We start from the raw sequence: 22,441 nt of genomic DNA, 5'->3' as shown, positions 1-22,441 counted from the left end.
AGAACAGAGGGACAAGAAGGGGTAATGGACGGTGTGCGGGATCTGGGAATGCGGAAGGTCGGATCTCATTCATCCCTGGACACTGAAGTCTTTGATATTATCCGTCGGCTTGATAAGCCGAGGACGTTGAACATGGACCGGCATAGATCGTTAGATGAGCAGTCGTTGATTGAGCATTCTGTCGTGGGGAATGTGAAAGCTGTTGACAGCTGTGAGAGCATCTATTCAACTGTGGAAATGGGGACAAGGTCAGGATTCCAAACGCCTGCTGCATCGACTCCAAGGTTCTCCGAGCCGCATCCCATGGTCGTCGATGCTTGGGAGGCTCTCCGACGATCGTTGGTGTATTTTCGGGGCCAGCCTGTTGGAACTGTTGCTGCCGTCAATTACCAATCTGAAGAGGTCCTAAATTATGATCAGGTTTGTTCACATTTACGTTCCGTAACAGATGTCAATTTCAGTTGAAAGCCAAAATACTTTTGCATAAGATGATTTAAGATTGCAATACGTTGCGCATTTCTGGATTCCAGAGAGGAGACATTTAATCTCCATAGGGACAAATTCAAATTATTGCCATTATAATTTTTTTTTAACCGAGTCTCAATCGCCTACATGACACCAAGTAGCTAGTCACGACCATTCTCGATATGATCGCGCTGATGGCTTTAGGCCATTGTGAGAATTGTTAAGATGGTTTCATGCTTTGCATGGTTGGAACTCTAGACACTTGCTTACTTTTACATATCCATTAAGTGTCATTTTTCTCAGCTAGTAATTCACTTTTAACCGCGTACTTCGTGCTCGGATTTTAGATACCATACTATTATCCATGATTACTTGATGAAATTGACTATCCGAGTTCACTCATTCCATCTGACATCTTCAGAATCTATAGAGACAATCCCACCATCGAAATTACTGGGATAGCTAATTGCAACTGTCTCTGAGATGGGGGCAATTTAAATCACCAATGTTGCTGCGACAAAATTAATGATGAGTTAACGGAGTGGTAAACACTACTCTGCATTTTTTTAATCAGAAATTAGCGAGTGCATTCTAATGTGTGCCGAGCAGGAAACCGAAGCTCTTTACTACTCAGCCGCACATATATTCCCATTGTAATCTGAGACCCTTAACATTTGGCTGTTGATGACGAATTTGAAGAGTTCTTACTAATTTTTCCCCAGCATAATAAAGTAGCCTGACGGAACATCTTGTGATATAGGCCTTTCAGTCATGTACTTTTTTTTATTATACCGTATTCCAGTTTAATTGATACTTTAATCTCTGTGGCTTCATATTTCCTGTTGATTATTTAATAAGGACACACAAGAAAACAGGTTTGTAGTGGAAAGCATAGTAGCCACCAGATTGACGAAAAACAAAAGCAAAAGCAAAATCAAGAGTTAGGGTGAATGGAGGGAATTTTGTAGCAGTTTAATGTTGAATTTTTCTTGGGGGTCAGCTGAAAGCTGGTTTTGTTGATTAGTTTCATACTTTGGTGAACAGGTGTTTGTACGTGACTTTGTTCCCAGTGCAATGGCTTTTCTAATGAATGGGGAGTCTTATGTGGTCAAGAATTTTCTATTGAAAACTCTGCAGCTTCAGAGCTGGGAGAAGAAGATAGACCGCTTCAAGCTTGGAGAAGGTGCTATGCCAGCCAGCTTCAAGGTGCTTCATGACCCTAATCGGAAAACTGACACAGTAGTTGCAGATTTTGGTGAAAGTGCCATTGGAAGGGTGGCACCCGTTGACTCCGGCTTCTGGTGGATTATACTTCTCAGAGCTTATACCAAGTCAACTGGAGACATATCTTTGGCAGAATCACCTGACTGCCAAAAGGGAATGAGGCTTATATTATCTTTATGCTTGTCAGAGGGTTTTGACACTTTTCCAACATTACTATGTGCTGATGGTTGCTCAATGATCGATCGAAGAATGGTATTGATAAAATAATGTCGTTTTTTTTCAATCATATATTCTCAAAATGGATTTTGCTTATGTGGAAGCTGTTTAATTGAAATGGTTTACTATCTACTTGAGTGTTGTTTGCTGGTTGACTAGGTTGGGGTTATGATCTGCTTCTTAAAACAGCAATATAATACTAGGAAATATTATGTCATTTTATTGGTTTATTTAGAATAATAAAGATTACGTTCAATTTTATAGTGATTCAGTTGAATCACTTAACGCCCGACTTACAAAGAATAATAGCGTCAATGATACACAAGGGAGAACTTGACTATTGCTTCAAACCTGCCCATTGTTTATATTTGTTTGAATGGATGACATTTACAACCTCACGATAGGATGACTTCTTTATAGCACAAAACTTTGGATCCGATTGTGACAACTTTCTGTCTGCTTTGATTTTTAGATCGTCACTGCAGTTCTATTCGGGGAGATGCTTTCTTGTTATTTTTTAAAAATTTTTGTGATAGAAAGTTGTTTTTTTATCCAAGTTACTAAAGTGTGGTGAGTGCCAAAAAATTATGGTCATATTTTTTTAAAAATAAAATAAATTTATAATAGTTTTCGTAGCTTTCAATAATTTTACAGTTGCTTCTCCAAACCTCAAACAAATTCTTTAGATTAAGTTTTGTTTTGTTTTGTTTTGTTTTTGTTTTGTTTTTTTTTTTGTTTTTTTTTTGATACGATAATCTTTTAAGATAAAGGGTAGTATTGTAGCAGCAGTTAATTATACGAATTAAGATAAAGGGTAGTATTGTAGCAGCAGTTAATTGTTGACTCCCCAAAAACTCCTTTTAGGGTGGAGATTTTCTTTCCCCTTCTAGTATGCAGGCCTGTGTTTGTATAAGTTAAATATTCAAAAACAAAAAAACATAGCGAACAATGGTATTAAATTACCCAATAAGAAATCGTTGTTGTTTTAATCTTGGTTAGTTCACAGAGCATGTATATGCTGGAGAAAAAAAAAAGATAGAATTATTAATTTATTTTCTTAGCTTCAACAAATTAAAATTTATACCATTTTCCTTCATTCCTGTTTTCAATTCCCTTAATTTTACTATGCATATTCTTTCCTTATTCCACAGGGTATTTACGGTTATCCGATTGAAATCCAAGCCCTTTTCTTCATGGCACTGAGGTGCGCTTTCGAATTGGTTAAACATGACACGGAAGGGAAGGAATTTATCGAGCGAATCGTGAAGCGAGTTCACGCTCTAAGTTACCACATCCGAACTTACTTTTGGCTCGACTTCCAGCAACTCAACTGCATCTATCGCTACAAAACAGAAGAGTACTCTAACACAGCAGTAAACAAGTTTAATGTCATTCCTGATTCCATACCAGATTGGTTATTTGATTTCATGCCCACTCGCGGTGGTTACTTCATAGGAAATGTTAGTCCTGCTCGAATGGACTTCAGATGGTTCGCACTCGGCAATTTTTTCGCCATCTTGTCCAGTTTATCTACCCCTGAACAATCTACTGCAGTTATGGATCTTATTGAAGAACGCTGGGAGGATCTGGTTGGTGAGATGCCCCTGAAAATTGCTTATCCTGCTATTGAGAGCCATGAGTGGCGAATTGTGACAGGTTGTGATCCCAAGAATACCAGATGGAGTTACCATAATGGAGGATCTTGGCCTGGTTAGTAAATATGAAACCGATCTACTTAATTTTTATTGATATTTGCCATTTTGATCTAGCAGACTCTTGAGGTGTTTAGTTGGCTCGGGCTCGGCTTCTAGAATTCAGCTAGTAGTAGTTGTGCGCAGCTAGAAAGCTAGATTTTGGAAAAAAAATGTATTTTTAAAAATTAACTCTTGAGCTGTGTTAGGCTAAGCTCGAGTTCGTGTATTTTTAAAAATGAACTCTTGAGCTGTGTTAGGCTAAGCTCGAGTTCGTACAATATATGAGATTGAATCTAGCTTCGGTTCGCATAATATACCTGCTTGAATCTACTAGAGCCATATTTGAGTTAATAGCTTGAGCTCGTGGCACAATAAACTTTACTTATGAGCTCGTTAACTTGTTGTGTTCGACCCGACTTAACTCATTCACACCTCTAGATATTCTCTCTTGCATTTATAAAATGAAGATAAATTAATGTTAATGTGATCAACACTGCTGCATCTTATAAGATGCCGCGTTCTAAGATGCAGCGGATTTGTAAGTTGTTTAAAATTGTTATTTTTTTCTGCATAAATACATAGTAATTGTCTTATGATCACTGTTTGTTGATGCACCTGAGGACATTTTTAATGTAATGATGTCACATTTTTTAATAATGCGACACTTGCATTATTAATGATGTGAATATTTTAATTTATCAGATTAGCATTCTTCCACTTACTTGAATATAATCTTTTTCATCTGAAAATAAACTATTCCCGTTAGAATAATGATATTTTATTAGATTGAGAGGTGTTGGAATTTGAAAGATTATATAATAATCCTTTCAGGTAACCTGACTAGAGGAGCAAATTAAGTAAAATTCAGATTTAAGACTGAAAAAAACTTCCAAATTTTGTATCAATTGAATCTATTTCAGGATTGATTAAATTGAAGGCATTTGCATACATGCCACCCAATTCTTAAGAATTAACATATCTAGCACCTAAATTTCATTTTTTACATTCAAAAACATTAAAATTTTTAACATCACATCAAAATTTGCCACTTTTGTAATTTTTTTTTAAAAATCAAATGCATCTTTTTATACGTATGTTATAAATGTAAATGTCATACTTTTATGTTATAGATATGTAAATCCATAAAAAATTTTCGGCAAGTATGTAAATTTCCAGTTGAATTTTCATCGCTTACTAAGCATGAATCGACAATTATAGTACCCAACCATTTTGCTTCTCCGTTACAGTTCTCCTTTGGATGTTGACCGCCGCCTGCATCAAGACAGGCCGGCCACAAGTAGCAAGGAAAGCCATCGAACTTGCGGAGAGGCGTCTGTTGAAGGACGGTTGGCCCGAATACTATGATGGGAAATTGGGACAGTTCGTTGGAAAGCAGGCTAGGAAGTTCCAGACTTGGTCCCTAGCTGGCTACCTGGTTTCCAAGATGATGCTGGAGGATCCCTCCCACGTGGGAATGATCTCCCTTGAGGAAGATAAGGCCATGAAGCCCGCACTCAAGAGATCAGCCTCCTGGAGTTGCTGACCCTGTTTTAGCTTCCACTCCATCGGTATGTTCTTCAAAATCCTTCTCTACCCTTCGCTAATGTGCTTCCGGACGAAAACAGAGATCGCAATGCTTATTAGATTGGATTTTGTGGTTAGTGTAGCTAAAAAAAATTTGGGGCTAAAAAAAATTTGGGGTCTCTCTTTAGATATCCTGATTTTATCATATATTTTAAAATTTCATATCAGTAAGTGTAATAAAAAGGGCTAGAAAATTTTGTTAGCTTATATAATCAAAATTAGATCAAAATAATCCTCTACCTTTCAACACAAACAGAATTATCGATGTTTCGAATTGTGCATATTATCTTCGGGCTAACCTTTTCCGACAAAAATAAATAAGCCAACAAGATTATTCAAATAAAGCAACTGAGCATTTTTATTATTATCATCATTTTTGGGACATTGGACAAATTCAATCATAAATCATAAATTCTCAAATGATTTCTTGGTGGGAGGCGGGGAGCCCTCTCACTATGCTAAATAGAAGGGGCGTTTACATTCACACCACCCAATCATGATATATATTTAGGCATCTGACGCCTTATTTTTTATGTCTGCACAGCCTATACGTTTCACATCACATCAGAAATATTATTATTTTAATATTTAAAAAAGTGATATAAAAGGTAAAATTGAAGTGTGAGATATGTAAATACTAATATTGGAGTGGTTATGTATAATGTAAGTACGTCTTCCAATAATTAAAAAGAACTGAATTAAGGTAAACATCTTAGGTTGTAGGGTTGAACGGGATATTTAGCGGCTAACAAACTTCTAGAGATAAATATTTAGATTAGGCAGATTATATACATTTTATATCATTTTGATATACTGCGTCCTGAACTAAAATAACGCAGGCCTGATATTTTTGGGCACGTAATAATATCACTATGAGAAAAATATAAAAATTGGGGTAAAATATGATATCAAATATTTGGGTGGGTGCTATAACTATAGAGTATCAGGCCTAAACTTTGATATTAAATGATTTTAAATTATTTTTGACTTTTTTTTAAAATAAATACCACAATCATTAGTAAAAAACTGCCACGACCCAAATCTGTCAAACATATTTTCTTTCAAATGGAAACATACAAAAATTAAAATTAAAATAGAAAAGTAAAAAAAAAAAAACAAAAATATAAATGAGCCCCCTCTAAAGATGCTGGTCAAAATTCCAGTCTCGCACAAAGTCTCTTGTAACAGCTCTGCTTCGTAGGAGGCGAGGCGCATCAGTTCCATTTGTGATGTCTGTCAGCGCAGGAGCCACCTTTGCGGAAGTAATTTTGCCCGCATTAGCCGCAGGAGTGGTTGTGGGATGAGCCTTCAGCCTGAGGCAGCTCACCATGGCAGCACATCGGCCCTCATTGTCTGAGCTGGAGGCCGAGTAGCTTCGCAAGGTACGAGTTGGGCTCTCCATGCTATTGCATGCAATACACGCCAAACTCATTCTTTATTAATTTACTCCTCCAAATTGCATTTAGCTTCGCAATTAGCCCAACATATCTAAAAAAAAACAAGTTTTAACATCCCGACGAAAATATGCAGATATGTTTAAAGTCTGTGTTATATGATAGGGAAAGGGAAGGGAAATAAACTCCTCCAAATTACATTTAGCTTCGCAACTACCCCAACATATCTAAATAAAAAAAATAAAAAAAAATCAAGTTTTAGCATCCCGACGAAAATATGCAGATATGTTTAAAGTTTGTGTTATATGATAGGGAAAGGGAAGGGAAGAAAGAGAAAAAAATCTTCATATGCGCCTTATATATATATCTTTAATTTTTCCCAGTTGTGTTGCAGCATTGTTTAAAAAAGATTTTAATGTAGTTTTGAGTATCAATGAAGGAGTTGCAAAAAATAGGATAAGTATCTGATTAAAATTTAATTAGCTAGAATCAAGTTAAACTTTTAAAAATCTGAAAAGTAGTGGATAGAGTAAAACATAAAAAAAATTGATTGATTAGTTATATATGCCTTCAAATAATTTATAAAATTTAGTAATGATCAAATTCATAATATTTATTCTAACCCGATTTCCTCCCCACAAATTAATTTATTATGAAAAAATTTTTGTACGTTCTAACATATTTTTGTCCGCCGTAACATTTTCTTTTCTTCGGTCATTAACAAAACCTCCATAATTCATCTCATCACCTCCATCTATTATCATGAGCTAATAACACTTGAATGAACAGAGTAGCAGGGGAAGCACTGCAAAGAAAACTATGAAGAATATCACTTTTTAATCAAACCTATAATTCGATTCGCTAAAAGTAGTAGTAATAAAAATGCGGACAAAACGATCTGACCAAATCCAGTGAAAGAGAAACTTAAATTAGATGTTATACAAATCGCTAAATATTGAAAATCAACGCTAAGGTGCTGTTTGGCTACAAGTAAGAACTAATTCAAGTATAATTTCCTATTTAGTATATCCTGTAAATCCCATTTTAGTAAATACTGAAATCTGTTTGGTACGATGAGGTTAAATCATGATAACTATTTGGCTGTCTATTTCAAGCTTTTCAGTTAATTAGGTCAACTAAAATTTTAATGGTTATTTTTATTTGACATATTTCAATTTCAGATAAATTTAATCATAATTTGTGTAAAACAATTTCTGATTAATAAATAATTAGTAACTCGTTAAGACGTCTAAAAATAATAATTTTTATGTAATATTCAAGTTAATAATTATATCTAATTTATTTCAGAAAACATTACTATTTCTAGTTACATCATCTCAATTAATTATTATTAAGCAATCTGCTAAATTAATTAAATAATAATTTTTATTTAGTAAGTTCACATAGTTCAATATTAATTTCGTTAAAGCTAATTAATATTTAGCCTAAATCAATTGGTAGCTATATTAATTAAAGTATAGTTAGCAAATGATAGTATATTAATTAATAGCTTATTAAGAATCTGCTATGTTAATAAAAAATAAATTCTGTTTAATTAAATCAAATAAAGAAAAAGATCATATCTAAAATAATATCTTCATTAACCATTTTTTTTATTATTTTGAATTGATTAAGAATAGTAAGATTAATTAACAACATTATTTTAATTAATATCATAAGTAATACAAATTTAAAATTTATTAAAAAAAAATATGAAACTACCCAAAGCATTGAAACGCTCTCGGCTTTTCCTTCGTCTTGAGCAAGCAAGTCTCGGCTAGATCGAGCTACAGACGGCGTTGAAGGGACAGCGTGCTTGGAAAAAGGGAGGTTCTAAAACCCTTTGTCTTCTCCCTACCCTACTAAAGTTTGTCAGTTCTTTACGTTTGACAATTTGTAGGTTAAATCTTTACTTGAATCCTCCTCAAATCTACTACCAAACAGCCCCCAAGTGACTGATAAAGGCTTCAGCAGCTGAATAAATCCTGTACATTTAGATTTCCTGCTAACAGCTAGATATAATATATTCGGGATTTAAGACAACATTTTCTAAAACTTAGATTTCAAATTGACTTTTTTTTTTTTTTTTTTTTTTTTTTTTTTTTTTATTGGATTTAACTTAAATCCTGCTTCAAACTAAGATTGACTTTGCAACTAAGTCTATTAGACGAGTCTTCCTTACTGGGACAAAATTATGGCCCACAACTTGAAAGATAAGGCTTTAAACCCTAATTGCATTATATGTGCAAGGAATCAAAGGGCCCAAAATAAAATTTACGAAGGCACGAGCACCCAAGCGTTACTCTGCCATCAGATCCCCAAACCCGGAAGTACAGAAACGAGAAAAATCTCCGTAAGAAAAAGAAGAAGAAAACCCATTTATTCTGCAATAGGACCCAGAAAATTCAAAAGCTTTAAATATAAAAAAGGGCCGAATTAAAATTTCATATTCTGAACCACCAAATGAACACTAATCGGATCTGAAAGAAGCGGCAGAAGAAAAAAAAAAAACTGACCCCTTCGCGAACGGTTTTTCGTAGATGACTGAAGGCGCAGCAGCCGTCTGCAGGTATGTTTTGTAGGAGAGCTGGAAGTGCTACCGGACAACACGAAGATGGCCGTACAGCGACAGCGTGTCCCCTTTTGTGGCCGTTTCTGTAGCAGGCCAACTGCAACCACTTGGCCAGCAATTCCTTCCCCCATAAACATGCACGTGGGGCCCATCAGCTAAGGCGGGCTATTGACGGTCAACTTGAAGATTTTTCCGATGCAGCGGACTTACCAGTAGTTTTTTCTTTAAGCAAAATTTTCATGCAAATCACACAATTCTTTATGTTTTTCCATATGGAACACTTCAAATTTGATATTTTCATTAATGATATTTTCATATCATAAATTTATACATTAAAATATATATTTTATATTTAAAAATATGTTAATGATAATATTTTTTATGTGATGTAAAGGATTAAATTGCATGGAAGTAAATATAAATGTTTACATGTTAAATATATAAATACATGAAAATTATATGACGGACCTTACACTCTTGACTCTTTCTTGAAGATCCAATCTATCAACTATCAGATTAAAATGACTTACAAATGAGTAAGATTTTAATTTGTTAGTCTTAATTAAGAAATAATTATCATACTATTAAATTTAGAAATTTTTACGTACGACACACTTTGATTTAGTGTGGTACGCATATAAATATTTTGTTGAATTTGTGACTAGAGCAACATAATTTTATTCATAGAAGACGAGATATTTAAACACAATTACAATTGTCACAATAAATAAAAAAATAAAACAGAATAAAACAAAATAAAAAAATAAAAAATAAAGGAATAAGTCTAATAATAAATAAGATTTAAGTAATAATAGCTAGGTGTTGTAGTTATAAATCTAATACTCTCGCTCAAGTTTAAGCATAGATATAGATCATATTCAACTTGGATTTGAATTGATCGAACAAAGGACAAGGAGATTCTTAGTGAGGATACCCACTAGTTGACCATTGGAGGATAAAAAAATAAAAAAATAAAAAAATAAAAACATAAATATTTTCGAACTCAATTTCAAAAAAATAAAAAATAAAAACATAAATATTTTCGAACTCAATTTTTTCTTTAATGAAGTTTCTGTCTATCTTCACATGTTTGGTACGATCATGCTATACTGGATTGTGAGCAATACTGATGGTGATCTTATTATCACAGAATAAGTATAACGAGACAGAAGTTGGCAAACGAAGTTCACGAAACATGATGCGTAATCAGAGTTTCACAGATCCCCAAACACATGAACCAGAATTCAGCTTCAGCACTTCTCTGGGCAATCACAAACTGTTTTTTGTTTTTCCACGTGACAGTTTTTTACATACAAATAAGTACCCCGAGATGGAACGTCGATCAGGAACCAATCAAGCCCAATCAACATGTGTAAACAACAATAGTCTGAGAGGTGTGACGAGAGAAAAACAAACGAGAAAAATGTACTTTTTAAATAGTGGAGAATCTGATCGACAATTTGGAGATGATGCTCATAGGAGTCATCCATTAATTGACTTACCATACCAACTGTGTGACAATGTCGGGGTGAGTATGGCCAAGGTGGACGAGTTTCCCTACGAGGGTGCTGGTAATGAGTCTTGTTGACAGATACAACAGTGGGAATGTCATATAATTTTTTATTAGGATCCATAGGATTAGCCATAAGTTTGCACAAAAGGTTGTTCTCTATCAAAATATCAATCACATATTTGAGTTGAGATAAACAAATTCCCTAAGATGACCGAGTCATTTTCATGCCTAAAAAGTATCAAATAGATCTCAAGCCCTTCATTTTAAAGAGCTTAACAAGAATTAACTTTCAAGAACAACAATGTCGGCAGATTGTTACATATAAGAACAATATCGTCAATATAAACAATAAGGAAGGTTACTGACTATTAGAAGAATGTCAGAAGAAAAGAACGTGTATGATTGAGTTCGAGGAAAACCATGGCCCACAACCACCGTTGTAAACTTTCCAAACAAAACCTATGGGGGCTGCTTTAGCCCATTGAGAGACTTTCACAACTTGCAAACTTGCCCTCTAGATGCAGTAGAGTCAAAGCCAAAAGGTAGAAACATGTACACCTCTTATGTAAGCTTTCCATTTAAGAACAAATTATTGAAATTTAGCTGGAATAAAACCCAATTCAGACTGAGTACCCTTTGACGAACAATCGTGCTTTGTTGTGTTCAAAGGATCAATTTGAGTTGAACTTGGCATTAAAAAATCAATCGACACCCTAGAACTTACTTACCTTAAAGAAGATCAACGACGTCCCACATATGGTGCCGCTAGAGGGCATTCATCTCCTCCATTGTTAACATTTTCCAGATTGGATCGATAAGAACAACCTCAATCATAGCTGGGATCTAATGATTCGTTAAGACAGTAGCAAATGCTCTGTAGGTCGACGATAAATTGTAAAAAAGAAACATTTTGTCATAGAATAGAGGGAGCATGTGTAATTGCGTACCTTACTCACCTCCTCATTCGGAGGAGCGGTTGTGTTAGTTATGTTACCCGGATTGAAGTCAAGGTCATATAAAGAGGTAAAATACACAAGAGTAGAGCATCAGGACGGTTGCACTAAGTGTATACATGGATAATGGGACGAGGAGATTGTGCACTCAATGAAATAGGAAACTTTTCAGTGGTAGGAACAATGGGGGGAACATCTATAGGAGTAGGATAAATGACAGTGTTTAAGAACTCAAGCTTCCCCTCATTTGAGGCCAAGTTAGGAAAATAGTGAAAACTTACAAACACAGGTTCATCAAAACACATAAATTTTGTTTGTGGTAGGATCAATGCAGGGTCATCGAAACACATAAATTTTGTTTGTGGTAGGATCAATGCAACAATACCCCATTTGAGTGACGGAGTACCCTAAGAAGAAACATTTTATGGATCTGATATCAAGTTTACTCCGGGTAGGAGCAATGTTTCGAACAAAGATCGTGCATCCAAAAATCATGGGATCTAATGTGGAGAAGACTAATTAGCAATGAAGCATGACATCAGGACAATTAAGGCGGTGCGAAACTTGTGAATTTTCGAGGAGACTCTATTTATAAGATAAGTAGCAGTAAAAATGACATCGTTCCAAAACCGTTTCGGGACATTAGATTCAAACATAATGGAGCGAGCAACGTCGAAGAAGTGATGGTTTTTCCTCTTAGCTACCAATTTTGTTAAGGAATGTTCGCACACGAGTTATGGTGGAGGATACTCTTACTCACCAAGAATTCACACAAAATAAAGTTGAAAAATTCACGGTCGTTGTCAGATTGAAGGACTTGAATTAGAGTTTTGAATCGAGTTAAAATGAATATGTTGAAGTTTTAGAAGGTGACAACAACCTCTGATTTGTATTTTAAAATGTATACTCACGTCATCCGAGTGTGGTTATCAATCAAAGTCAGGAACCACCGTTTATTGACGTAGCTGGGAGTGTGAGAGGGTCCCCATTTGTTACTGTAAGTAAGAGAAAGGAGCAGGAGATGTGTAAGTGTGGGGTGGGTAGTGGACCCCATGATGCTTGACTGATTAACATGTCTCACAATTGAAATTAGAAAACTTGTTATTAGAAAACATAAAAAAAGATACCATCTTTTTCAAATATTGGAAACTAGTATGACCCAAACGATAATAACATGATGGGGCATTCAATGGCTCGAGATAAACTACAACTCACGAGTGGAGTGTTCTCACTCTCCGTACCATTCTCTTGGAAGTAGTAGGGTCTAGCTAACCTTTTAGTAGTTTCAATCGTCATTCTCGAACGAAGATCCTTAAAAACATAACAATCAGAAGAGAAATTAACACAATATCATTCGTCAACTAGCTGATAGATAATAAGTTGCATTGCAATAGAGAAACATGTAAAACAGACTCGATAGTTAGATCAGTCTTTAGTACAATCAACCATTTACCAACAATAGAACTACAAGAGTCATCTTTCCCATAACATGAATAGTATAAAGAGAAAGCTTTCGAGCACCCTATCATGTGATCTTTGACACCTGAATCAATAATCCACGAATTAGAGGAAGAAAGAGACTCGAGTGCAACAGGAAGAAAACTTTGTCAGACGTGGGAGGTCGACAGAATTGCAGAGAATTGATTTACTCAAAGTAGCTTGATTAATTGTTCCATCTGATTTTCCAGGGATTTGGACGATTGCAGTTTGTTCCCGGTAGGAGTCGACGACGATCCTCCGGTGGACTCATTCACACCGTCAGTAAGAGGTTCGATGGCGGAGGAATCTGTCATTTTTCCAACAAAGCCAAAGGTGATGTTAGGTTTCTAAGACATAGGAAAGACTGGCAAGATGGATGCCCAGCGGCTCAAAAAACATCTTTTGGAACAAACAACAGGGTAGATCGTGTAGGCAAGAGAAACAAACGACAAACAGTCATGCAGGGAGGCCTCACGATGGAAAAAAAAAATAATCCAATAGGAAGTCCTGTAGTGAGGCCGGCTAGAGGAGCTACTGGGCTTATCGGCAGATGGGGTCTTTGCGGGAGGAAGGATCTGCAGGAAGAACACAGGGCCAATTGGAAGGATTAGCAGCAAGAAGGATCAATTGTTGGAAGGTTGCTGTTGGCAGGCTACAAAAGAAGACCTGTAAGTGGTCGGCGGACCTCTAGGGTTAGAGCCATGAATCTGATACCATATTGAATTTGTGACTAGAGCAGCATAATTTTATTGAGAGAAGACAGGGTATTTAAACCCACTTATAATCGCCACAATAAAGGAATAAATAAAACAAAATAAAATAAAATAGGAAATAGGAAATATATGATGAAGAAATAAAGACTAGTTAAGTAATATTAAGTAATAATGGGTAGGGATTGCCGGTATGAATTTAATACATCTCATATTACCAAGCAGTAGGAAAAAGAAGTACACGAAGGGAAGTTTTCAAAGACATTAGAACGATAAAAGAATATTGATTGGGCTCAGGTCTAAGAAATCTGGAAAGAAGCCGACATCAATAACAATTCAGTCAAGTGAAGTTATAATTAATCTCTAAAGGTAGATGTGTGAGATTTTAATACATTAAAAGAAAAGGAAGGGATAATTACATACATAACACTTGAAACATTGCTATTTACAAAACTAACATCCAGATGAATTTTTGAACGACTGAACCAATGTATTTACATGAGCCATGATCCAACCATTGCGAATTTGATAAAAATAAAAAATAAGAGATGGGGTTTTATAGCAAATTTTGATATTGATGCTTGAGTGAGAATTTGAAAAATGGATGAAAAAGGGTGTTAATTTTGTAAATAGCAATGTTTGGAGTGCTATGGATGCAAATAAGAAATGAAAGGCGTTGCCGGTGAAGGAGAGTCAAATGCAGGAACAACTTGGAACAATCATGATTTAGAAGACAATCGCCAATTAAAAATCATCAAAGATGAAACGTGCTAACCTTGTATTGTCAATCCAACCCTAAATAGTTGATAGAAAGAAGTGGACTAATTAGTGAGAGCTCATTTGTTTGACGCTTTGTTTCTATAAATAGCTTCATTCGGGGAGGATAATAACATGGAAAGAAAGAATGAGTAGCCCTTCTTGCATCTAATTCTATTTTCTTCTTTCGGGAGTCTGGACAGCTAAAAATATTCAAATTAATATCATGGGTCCTAACATTAGTGCTTTTCTTGAAAGATGGCATTATCTTGAGAGGTCTAGTGAAGGGGACGGTTTAGCCACAAAAAGTTGACTTGGTAGTGGAGGATAAGACAACAAGCACAATTCATTTTCTTGAGAGGTTTCTTGTAGTAAAAACGGTAGATGTGGAATTGGCAGAAGTTGTAATGATGATTTATGCATTTGTGACTAAGGTTATGAAGATCTAGTAAAGAATCAGCTAATAGTACATTTTGAGCAGTTCAAACTCCAATAAATTAAAAAAATATGAAAATAAAATTAAATACAAGAAAAGGAATTCATTCATTTTTTTTTTTTTTCATATCATCATGCACCTAGAATGGAATGGAGGTATTTATAGAGTATAATGGCTCAAACAAATTAAGACTCACTAATTAATCAACTTTTGAAGAAAAATCTCCTTAACTAGTTGCCAACACTTGGGTAAAGAGATAGTATCCAAAGATGCAATGAAAGTTAAGTGTGCAGACGGTATGTTAGAGTATGAGACAAAAAGAGCAATGTCATGTGGAAACCAAACATGTGGAAATTGATTGATTCAAGATCAAAGGGAGCTGGGAGTGTATACAAGGACGAGGCAGAATGAAGAATAGTGTCTGTCGTGTCACTCATGTCATCAAGTTACATGTCCCGATCCACCCTAATTCCTGATACACATACACCTACTCCAGAATCCGATTACTCAGGTGATATGATTCCTCTTCCTTCTCCTTCCACACCATGGATCATCTCCCTTCTCCCACTCCCATGGCTTTAAGGAAGACCTCTCACAGTAATGCGGGTCGTTCTCCTGATCGTTATTTTCTAGATTGTTTTGATTTCTCACATAACATTGCTCGGTTTATCTCACATAATATCTGCACACAAAGCTTTCATTGCATCTTTAGAGACTATCTCTATACCCAAGTATTGGTAGGTAGTTAAGGAGATTTTTATTTATGGTATCATAGCCTAAACCTAACAGCCGACCGTTGTCGTTTAGATCAATGTGGGAAGGTAACGGCGGGATTTGCAACTTAATCGATGCGAGCAACAACGACTGGGAACGTATCTTCCTTCTGATTCATCATCGCGAAGCTGCCGCAACTGAGAAGCAATGACAGGATCGTGGCTCTATGGGAAGGCAACGGCACTATCACGGTTCACTGAAAAGGCAACAAAGTGACCGCTGCTTGTTGGCGCGGCTCTGTAACCATATCGCAACTTACTGGGAAGGAACCGAAGAGACCATGACTTTCTGGGAAGGCAAGCACAGTGAAAACACTAGTTTCTTTTGTTGTGAATGGTGGGTGAATGTTACACTAACTCGATGTGAAGAATGTTTTTCTTCATGATGAGTTACTAAAGGAGATGTATATGGACATACCACCAGGATTTGGTAAAGGTCAAATAGTGGGCAAGGTGTGCAACCTCAAGAAGTTGCTTGATGGCTTGAAGCAATCTCCTCAAGCCTGGTTTGATAAGTTTAGAAAAAGCTATGGTGGGCATGAGATATTAGCAGATCAATGTCGATCATACACATCACTATGCTTGTTGTGTATGTTGATGACATGAATATCACTGGTAATGATAAGATAAAGATGCTCGGCTAAAAGTAAGATTGAGTAAATAATTTGAGGTGAAGGATCTTGGACAGCTTAGATATTTCTTTGGGATTAAAGATGGCTTGTGAACCAGAGGGTATGGTCTTGTCTCAGAGAAAGTATGTACTGAATTTCCTCACAGAAATAGATATGTTGAGATGCAAGCTTGCAGTCTTTCCAATTGATCAGAAAGTCAAGCTGAGTGCAAAGATGAGAGAGTAAGTTGGTCGTGAGAGATGCAAAAGATTGGTAGGTCGTCTGATCTATCTAAGTCACATGCATCCTGATATCTCATTTGCAATGAGTGTTGTGAGCCGCCATATGCATGGTCTAAGGAAGATCATATGGACGAATTGTATCAGATTTTGAGGTACCTAAAGAGCACGTCAAGGAAGGGGTTGAGCTTTAGGAAGAATGAGCATGCATACATTAAGGGCTATTGTGATGCTTACTATGCAAGTTGTGCTAATAATAGAAGATTCGCATCAGAATACTGCAGGTTCGTAGGGGGCAAACTTGGTCTCTTTGAAGAGCAAGAAACAATTTGTAGTAGTGAGTTCAATATCAGAGGCAGAGCACAAGACCATGGCCTTGAGAGTTTCTGAGATAATAGGAAATATTAGTTATCTAAAGTTCTCATTTTATTTTATTAATTCATTAAAAGTAATATCCTACCCACTATTTTCTCTCAATCTCTTTTAATAGCCACAACATTCCTAAACCGAGAATCATCCAGCAACCCATGCCATAAAGAAATATGGACAACAAAGCTGGAAAGATCTACATCTACATAAAATCTTGCACACCAAAATTCTAATCAATACATTTTAGAACTTAAGATTAAAATAAAACTAATAATTTTAATATTATAATAACAAATCTACCCTTCCATTTAGGATTAAAAAGATTCCACAAACAACGTCCTCTCAATATGACATCACCGCTCAATCAGACAAAGCACATTAATAAAAGAAAGATTTGCATAAATACCACCCAATTTCTATGTATTTACATATCCAACACCTAAACTTCAATTTTTACATCCACAACACCTTACCTATGGATGAAAATGTGTATTTTCGATGTGATATCAAGAAATTGGGTGATATAAACTTAAAAATTAAAATTTAGGTATTAGGTATGTAAATTCATAGGAATTGGGTGGTATGTATGCAAGTACACCAAAATATATAATATTGCAAGAGGGGTCTGCCTTAAAATTGTGCTCCTGGTTTTATTGCGGTTATCTAAAAGACTAGTTCAATAATGCATAGCTTAAACATTAATTTTAGCAACTTAGCAAATACGTAAGAAATTAAAAATGACTTTATTTCATACTAAATAACATTGCTAAATCAATAGCAGGATTTATCAAAATGAAAAGCTTTAGTTTGTTTCCTCATTGATTAATAAGGAAAAATAGGTAATACAACAAAAACAACACAAGTGGATGCAAGAGCGAGCAGCTACCGTTTAAACAGGAACTGGACGCCTTAGAGAGAGCAAAGCCTCTTTGATATTACTTACTGCATCCTGCAGCGTCGCAAGCGATGCTGCATAAGATATCCTTATGCACTTATCATCACCAAATGCGTCTCCCGGAACAAGAGCAACCTGCCATGTAATAAGAATTCAATTATTACTTCCATTTAATTTATGAGAAATTTACATACATACCACACAATTCTTATGTATTTACATATCTAACATCTAAAATTTCATATTTACAGTTGTAACACTTAGGTGTCATATACCAATGTAGTCCCCGGACTATTTACGTGGGGTCATTTAATGCAAGAGTTTATAAAAGTGTCAAAATAGTCTCCGATTATTTTAATGGGGGCTATTTCAACCCTAATTTAAAGAATTTGGAGCTGTATTTGATATTTTTATAAACTCTGAGATTAAAATGACCCCATGTAAATATTCAGGGACTATTGTAGCACTTTACTCCATGAAAAAAAGAGTATTTCACTTTCAAAAAATAATTGTGATATTTTTTATGTGATGTTAAAGGTTTGGGTGTTGTAAATGTAAATATGAAGGCTTAAGCGTTAGATATGTAAATACATGAAAATTGTGGGGAATGTATATAAATGTCCCTATATTTAAATAGATGCAGAGGAATGAGAGGCTGTGCTTCACCTTTGCCTTGTCTAGAAGAAATCTGCAAAGGGATTCTGAGCCGTTGATAATGCCGAAGTCGTCTACTTCAGTTCCATAATAAGAGCTCAAATCAATGAAAAGATAGAAAGCACCCTGTAAAAGGCATGATTTATAAAAATATATATAAAAAAAACTATGCTGATTATGAGTAACTCATATATATTTAACATAAGGGTGAACTGGGGTTGTATTTCTATTTTTAAAGCAATTCTATGATAAAAAAAGAGCATTGCATAAACAAATATTTTTTAATGTGTTAGAGAAAAAGACCAAGGTGATCAGTTTTAGGGTATATAAAAGATTCAAATTAGCCACTGAATCTTTAAAACATAAGCAGGCATAATTTTTAAGAATTTATATCTTGAAATTTTTACAAACGTAATAAATGACTTTTGTTTCAGATATTTTGCAAGAACTTTATTAATAAAAATTGCTAAAATTTCTAAATCTAATATGTATTCATTTCATCACAAAATATTTGAAAATGATGTAAGAGGATAGAAATGTTAACGAAAAATTTATATCCCAAACAAGACAAACAAGATGTTATATTTTATACAAATTTCAATATGTAAATTTTCAAAATTGCCTCATTTTTAATGCCGGTGTTAACTTCAATTTCAATTTTCATTTCATTTTGGCTCATATTTTAAAATTTCAAGAATTAAATGAAAATTTTTCTATAGTGTGGGATTAAAATGACACTCACAAATAGTCAGTGATCATTTTGTTCGTATTCTTAAATACGTTAGCAGTAAGACAATTGCTATAATTTTTAGGAAGAAAATAAAATCTATAATACCAACATCTTCAAATTCTCTAAATTTGTTTTCACAATATCCTAATCAAACCTAATTATGTTAGCAGTAAGAAAATTGCTATAATTTTTAGGGAGAAAATAAAATCTATATTACCAACATCTTCAAATACTCTTAATTTTTTTTCACAATATGCTAATCAAACCCTAATTTGAGAAGAAGATTTGTGTGGACACCTGGGGTTCTGATATCTTTACGCCCTCTAGTTCCTTGAAGCTTTTAACAAGGAAATCTCGCCGTTCCTGGAAAGCTTTAACCATGGTAGCAACGGCTTCGCCACCCGCATAGCCCAAACCTAGAGCTGCAAGCCCTGCTTTCTGTGAAATGCTGCTAGCACCAGATGTAGACTGCAATCAACCCAACAAAAAATCTAATCAGTTTACAGATAATATTGGAACAGAATAAATAACTCAAATAATCTGTTATGCAACAGAGTAGTCTACAACAAGGATAATAAGATACAATAAAAGTTGATTCATTTCTCGAATACATATTTATTCTTTCTTTACAAATTTCAAACTTACGAGAAGTGACACTTGAAGTTCATTGTGAAGTAGATTTATTTATATATATAAAAAAAATGGGGCATTTACATCCATCCATCTAATTCCTAAGCATTGACATATCTAACATTTATAATTTAATTTTTACAAACAAACCATCTTGGCTATACATGAAAAATTGTATTTCACATTTTAAATGTTAAAATGGGTGTATTTTAATGTGGAAATAGATTTGGACGGCATAAATCAAATTTATAAAGGCAAAATCGGGAACTGAGATATTTTGCTTTAGCAAGATGAGGCGAATCGAGGCTTAAGTTAAAGTTAAAAACTTCACAAATATGACGAACCATTGATATAGTGATTTAATTTATTATCATAAAGACAAATCACAAAGCTTAATAGTAAATCTTGATAGAAAATAGAAATTTGAGATTTGATTCTAACTAAATATTCGTTTAAAATTTAAATATTACACGTGATTCAAAAATCCATATTAGCCTCATCTTTACTTTTATCTTCTCTAAAACATCATCATATTTATTATCACTAATTATGTCTAATTGACAATTTTAAAATGATCTTCATTTATTATAATGTTCTTACTATTAATTAATTTTAAATCAAGTATAATTTACAATAAATAAATAAATTAATAACATAATCAAGTAATCATAGTTGAATTATATTTTAACATTTTTGAGGCATTATATTAGATACATTAAAAATAATGAAATATAACTTTTTATTTTTTTTTGCATAACTCAATAAAGATGCCTCAAATGCCTTAAGGCCTATAATCTTAAGGCACAAGTCTCAAATGAAAAAAGGCACGCGCCTCGAGGCTTTTTTGTGCACCTCAATTTGAGGCACGCCTCAAGGTGTAAGCCTCGAATGCCTTTTCAACGATGGTATAATGTAAAAAGTAAAGTTTTGGCGTTATATATGTAATTACATGGGAATTGAGTGGTAGGTATGTAAATGTCCTTCAAAAAAATCCCTAACCAAGGATCAGCAGTGAGTCCTTATCTTTGTGGATTAGCTATGGTTGTTATTTCAATTAACAATGAATAATCAACATAAAGGCAACATTGGTGTAATTCATTTACTGACAATTTAGCACAATTATGAGAATCCGAAATAAATTTTGAGGAGAAATGGGGAAAATTTTTCAGCGCTGGAATTTTTTAAGGCTGTCGATTTTGAATTAATATGAGTGGATTTAACCTTGAGCAATGGCTTTGGAAGCCTTTAAAGTGCAAACTGCTATGGTTGTAGCTTAAGAGGTGGAGGTGGTGTGGTGTCCGCGGTTTATTAAGCTTCACCGTTAATTCCAGTATGCTGCCATAGTATATATTTTCCACATCAACGGCAGTTTTTGGCTTAAAGTCAGCGGCGGTGTTTTGGCATTACGCTATTATTTATTGTCAGGCGAAGGATATTAACTTCGAGTTTCTATAGAAAATAATATAGCGATTGGCTGTTTTCAGAATATTTTAAAGAATGAACTATGGCAGTTTTTGAATTTTTCCTAATACAAGCAAAGCTGATCTTTAGCAAAAGGCACCAACAAACCTAGGGATGAGGAATATTTAACTAGATGTGTTATTATGTGGAGCCTAATTGTATCAATCAATTGGCCACCAAGTCCAAAATTTTTTGAATCAAGCTTGACGGTGAGTTTTCCCAGGGGGTGCATGGATGGGTGTCCCCCATATAATGCCCCTGAATTTTTTTTCTGTGCACATTTTTTAAAAGGAGTAGGCGTAGGCATTGGGTGGCGTGTTTTAGTTGTTATGGGGCGAGGCATAAGCCCCAAGACGAATGGAGTAAGCCCCACAATATAAAATAAATAATAAGAAAAATAAATATTAAGCTAAACAAATAAACAACTTGTGCTTCATAAAAAAAATATTCTTATGTATTAAAATAACTCATACTCATTTAATTTCAAAACAAGTCTTCTAGAATTACTCTTCAAGATATTAGCAAAAATACACCACAAAAAGTATAAACATATAAAAATAAGTAAACATGTTTGAGTCAAAAAAAAAAAAAATGATCAATTGTTCTCAATTCGGGAAGGTTGCCCATTCTTCAAATTCATCATCAAATTTTTTTTCTTTCACCAATAATTGTGTCCATATCATAACTTCGTCATTTATATTCCCCGCATTCATTATCCACTTCATTAAAAACATCATCATGTTCAACCTCATGTGCATTCATAATTTGTTTCTTCTTATCATTAAAGTCTAAATTATAAACACAAATAAAATGACATTCATAAATAATTAAATCTTTTTTCTATAAGAAATTAAGAATGTATAATTATGTAAAGATAATTAAATGTAAATAAGAAACTTGTTTTTTCATTTATCTTCCATTTCCTGTGAGAATATGTTATAAACATGTCCTTCCTTGTGTAATATTTCTGTTGACCTCATTTTTAGCGAGGTCTAGTCTTTCTCTTAGGATTTATGATCTAGCTTTAGGGATCTCCCTTCGACTATCTTAAAACCTTAGAAATGGGCCCCGCCTCATTCTAGG

The 22,441-nt window shown here is 34.5% G+C and overlaps 2 protein-coding genes across 5 annotated transcripts in view; one reads left to right on the top strand and one right to left on the bottom strand.

Annotated features, from left to right (window-relative positions):
• The window catches only part of LOC110020051 (probable alkaline/neutral invertase F), a 47,298-nt gene extending 37,830 nt beyond the window's left edge, over positions 1–9,468 (top strand). For 2 of the 4 annotated variants that reach the window (XM_020718021.1, XM_020718023.1), the window contains 4 exons: positions 3–420; positions 1,510–1,941; positions 3,057–3,615; positions 4,847–5,368. In XM_020718021.1, coding sequence (XP_020573680.1) covers positions 3–420; positions 1,510–1,941; positions 3,057–3,615; positions 4,847–5,142 — 1,705 coding nt within the window. In that variant the 3' untranslated portion in view covers positions 5,143–5,368. Of the gene's footprint in view, positions 1–2; positions 421–1,509; positions 1,942–3,056; positions 3,616–4,846; positions 5,369–9,117 lie in introns of those variants that run through there. The other 2 variants (XM_020718022.1, XM_020718024.1) reach the window with 2 other exon arrangements.
• Positions 6,610–22,441, bottom strand: part of LOC110020052 (bifunctional aspartate aminotransferase and glutamate/aspartate-prephenate aminotransferase) — a 33,862-nt gene continuing 18,030 nt past the window's right edge. The window contains exons 7-10 of the mRNA XM_020718025.1: positions 19,565–19,735; positions 18,550–18,663; positions 17,875–18,018; positions 6,610–6,671 (exon numbers count right to left, since the gene is read on the bottom strand). Coding sequence (XP_020573684.1) covers positions 17,878–18,018; positions 18,550–18,663; positions 19,565–19,735 — 426 coding nt within the window. The 3' untranslated portion in view covers positions 6,610–6,671; positions 17,875–17,877. The remainder of the gene's footprint in view (positions 6,672–17,874; positions 18,019–18,549; positions 18,664–19,564; positions 19,736–22,441) is intronic.

This window comes from Phalaenopsis equestris, unplaced genomic scaffold, assembly GCF_001263595.1.
Source record: "Phalaenopsis equestris unplaced genomic scaffold, ASM126359v1 Scaffold000090, whole genome shotgun sequence".
In the NCBI taxonomy this organism is placed as follows: Eukaryota; Viridiplantae; Streptophyta; class Magnoliopsida; order Asparagales; family Orchidaceae; genus Phalaenopsis; species Phalaenopsis equestris.
The sequence above is the reverse complement of the archived record's forward strand: the minus strand, read 5'-3'. Positions and strand labels throughout refer to the sequence as shown.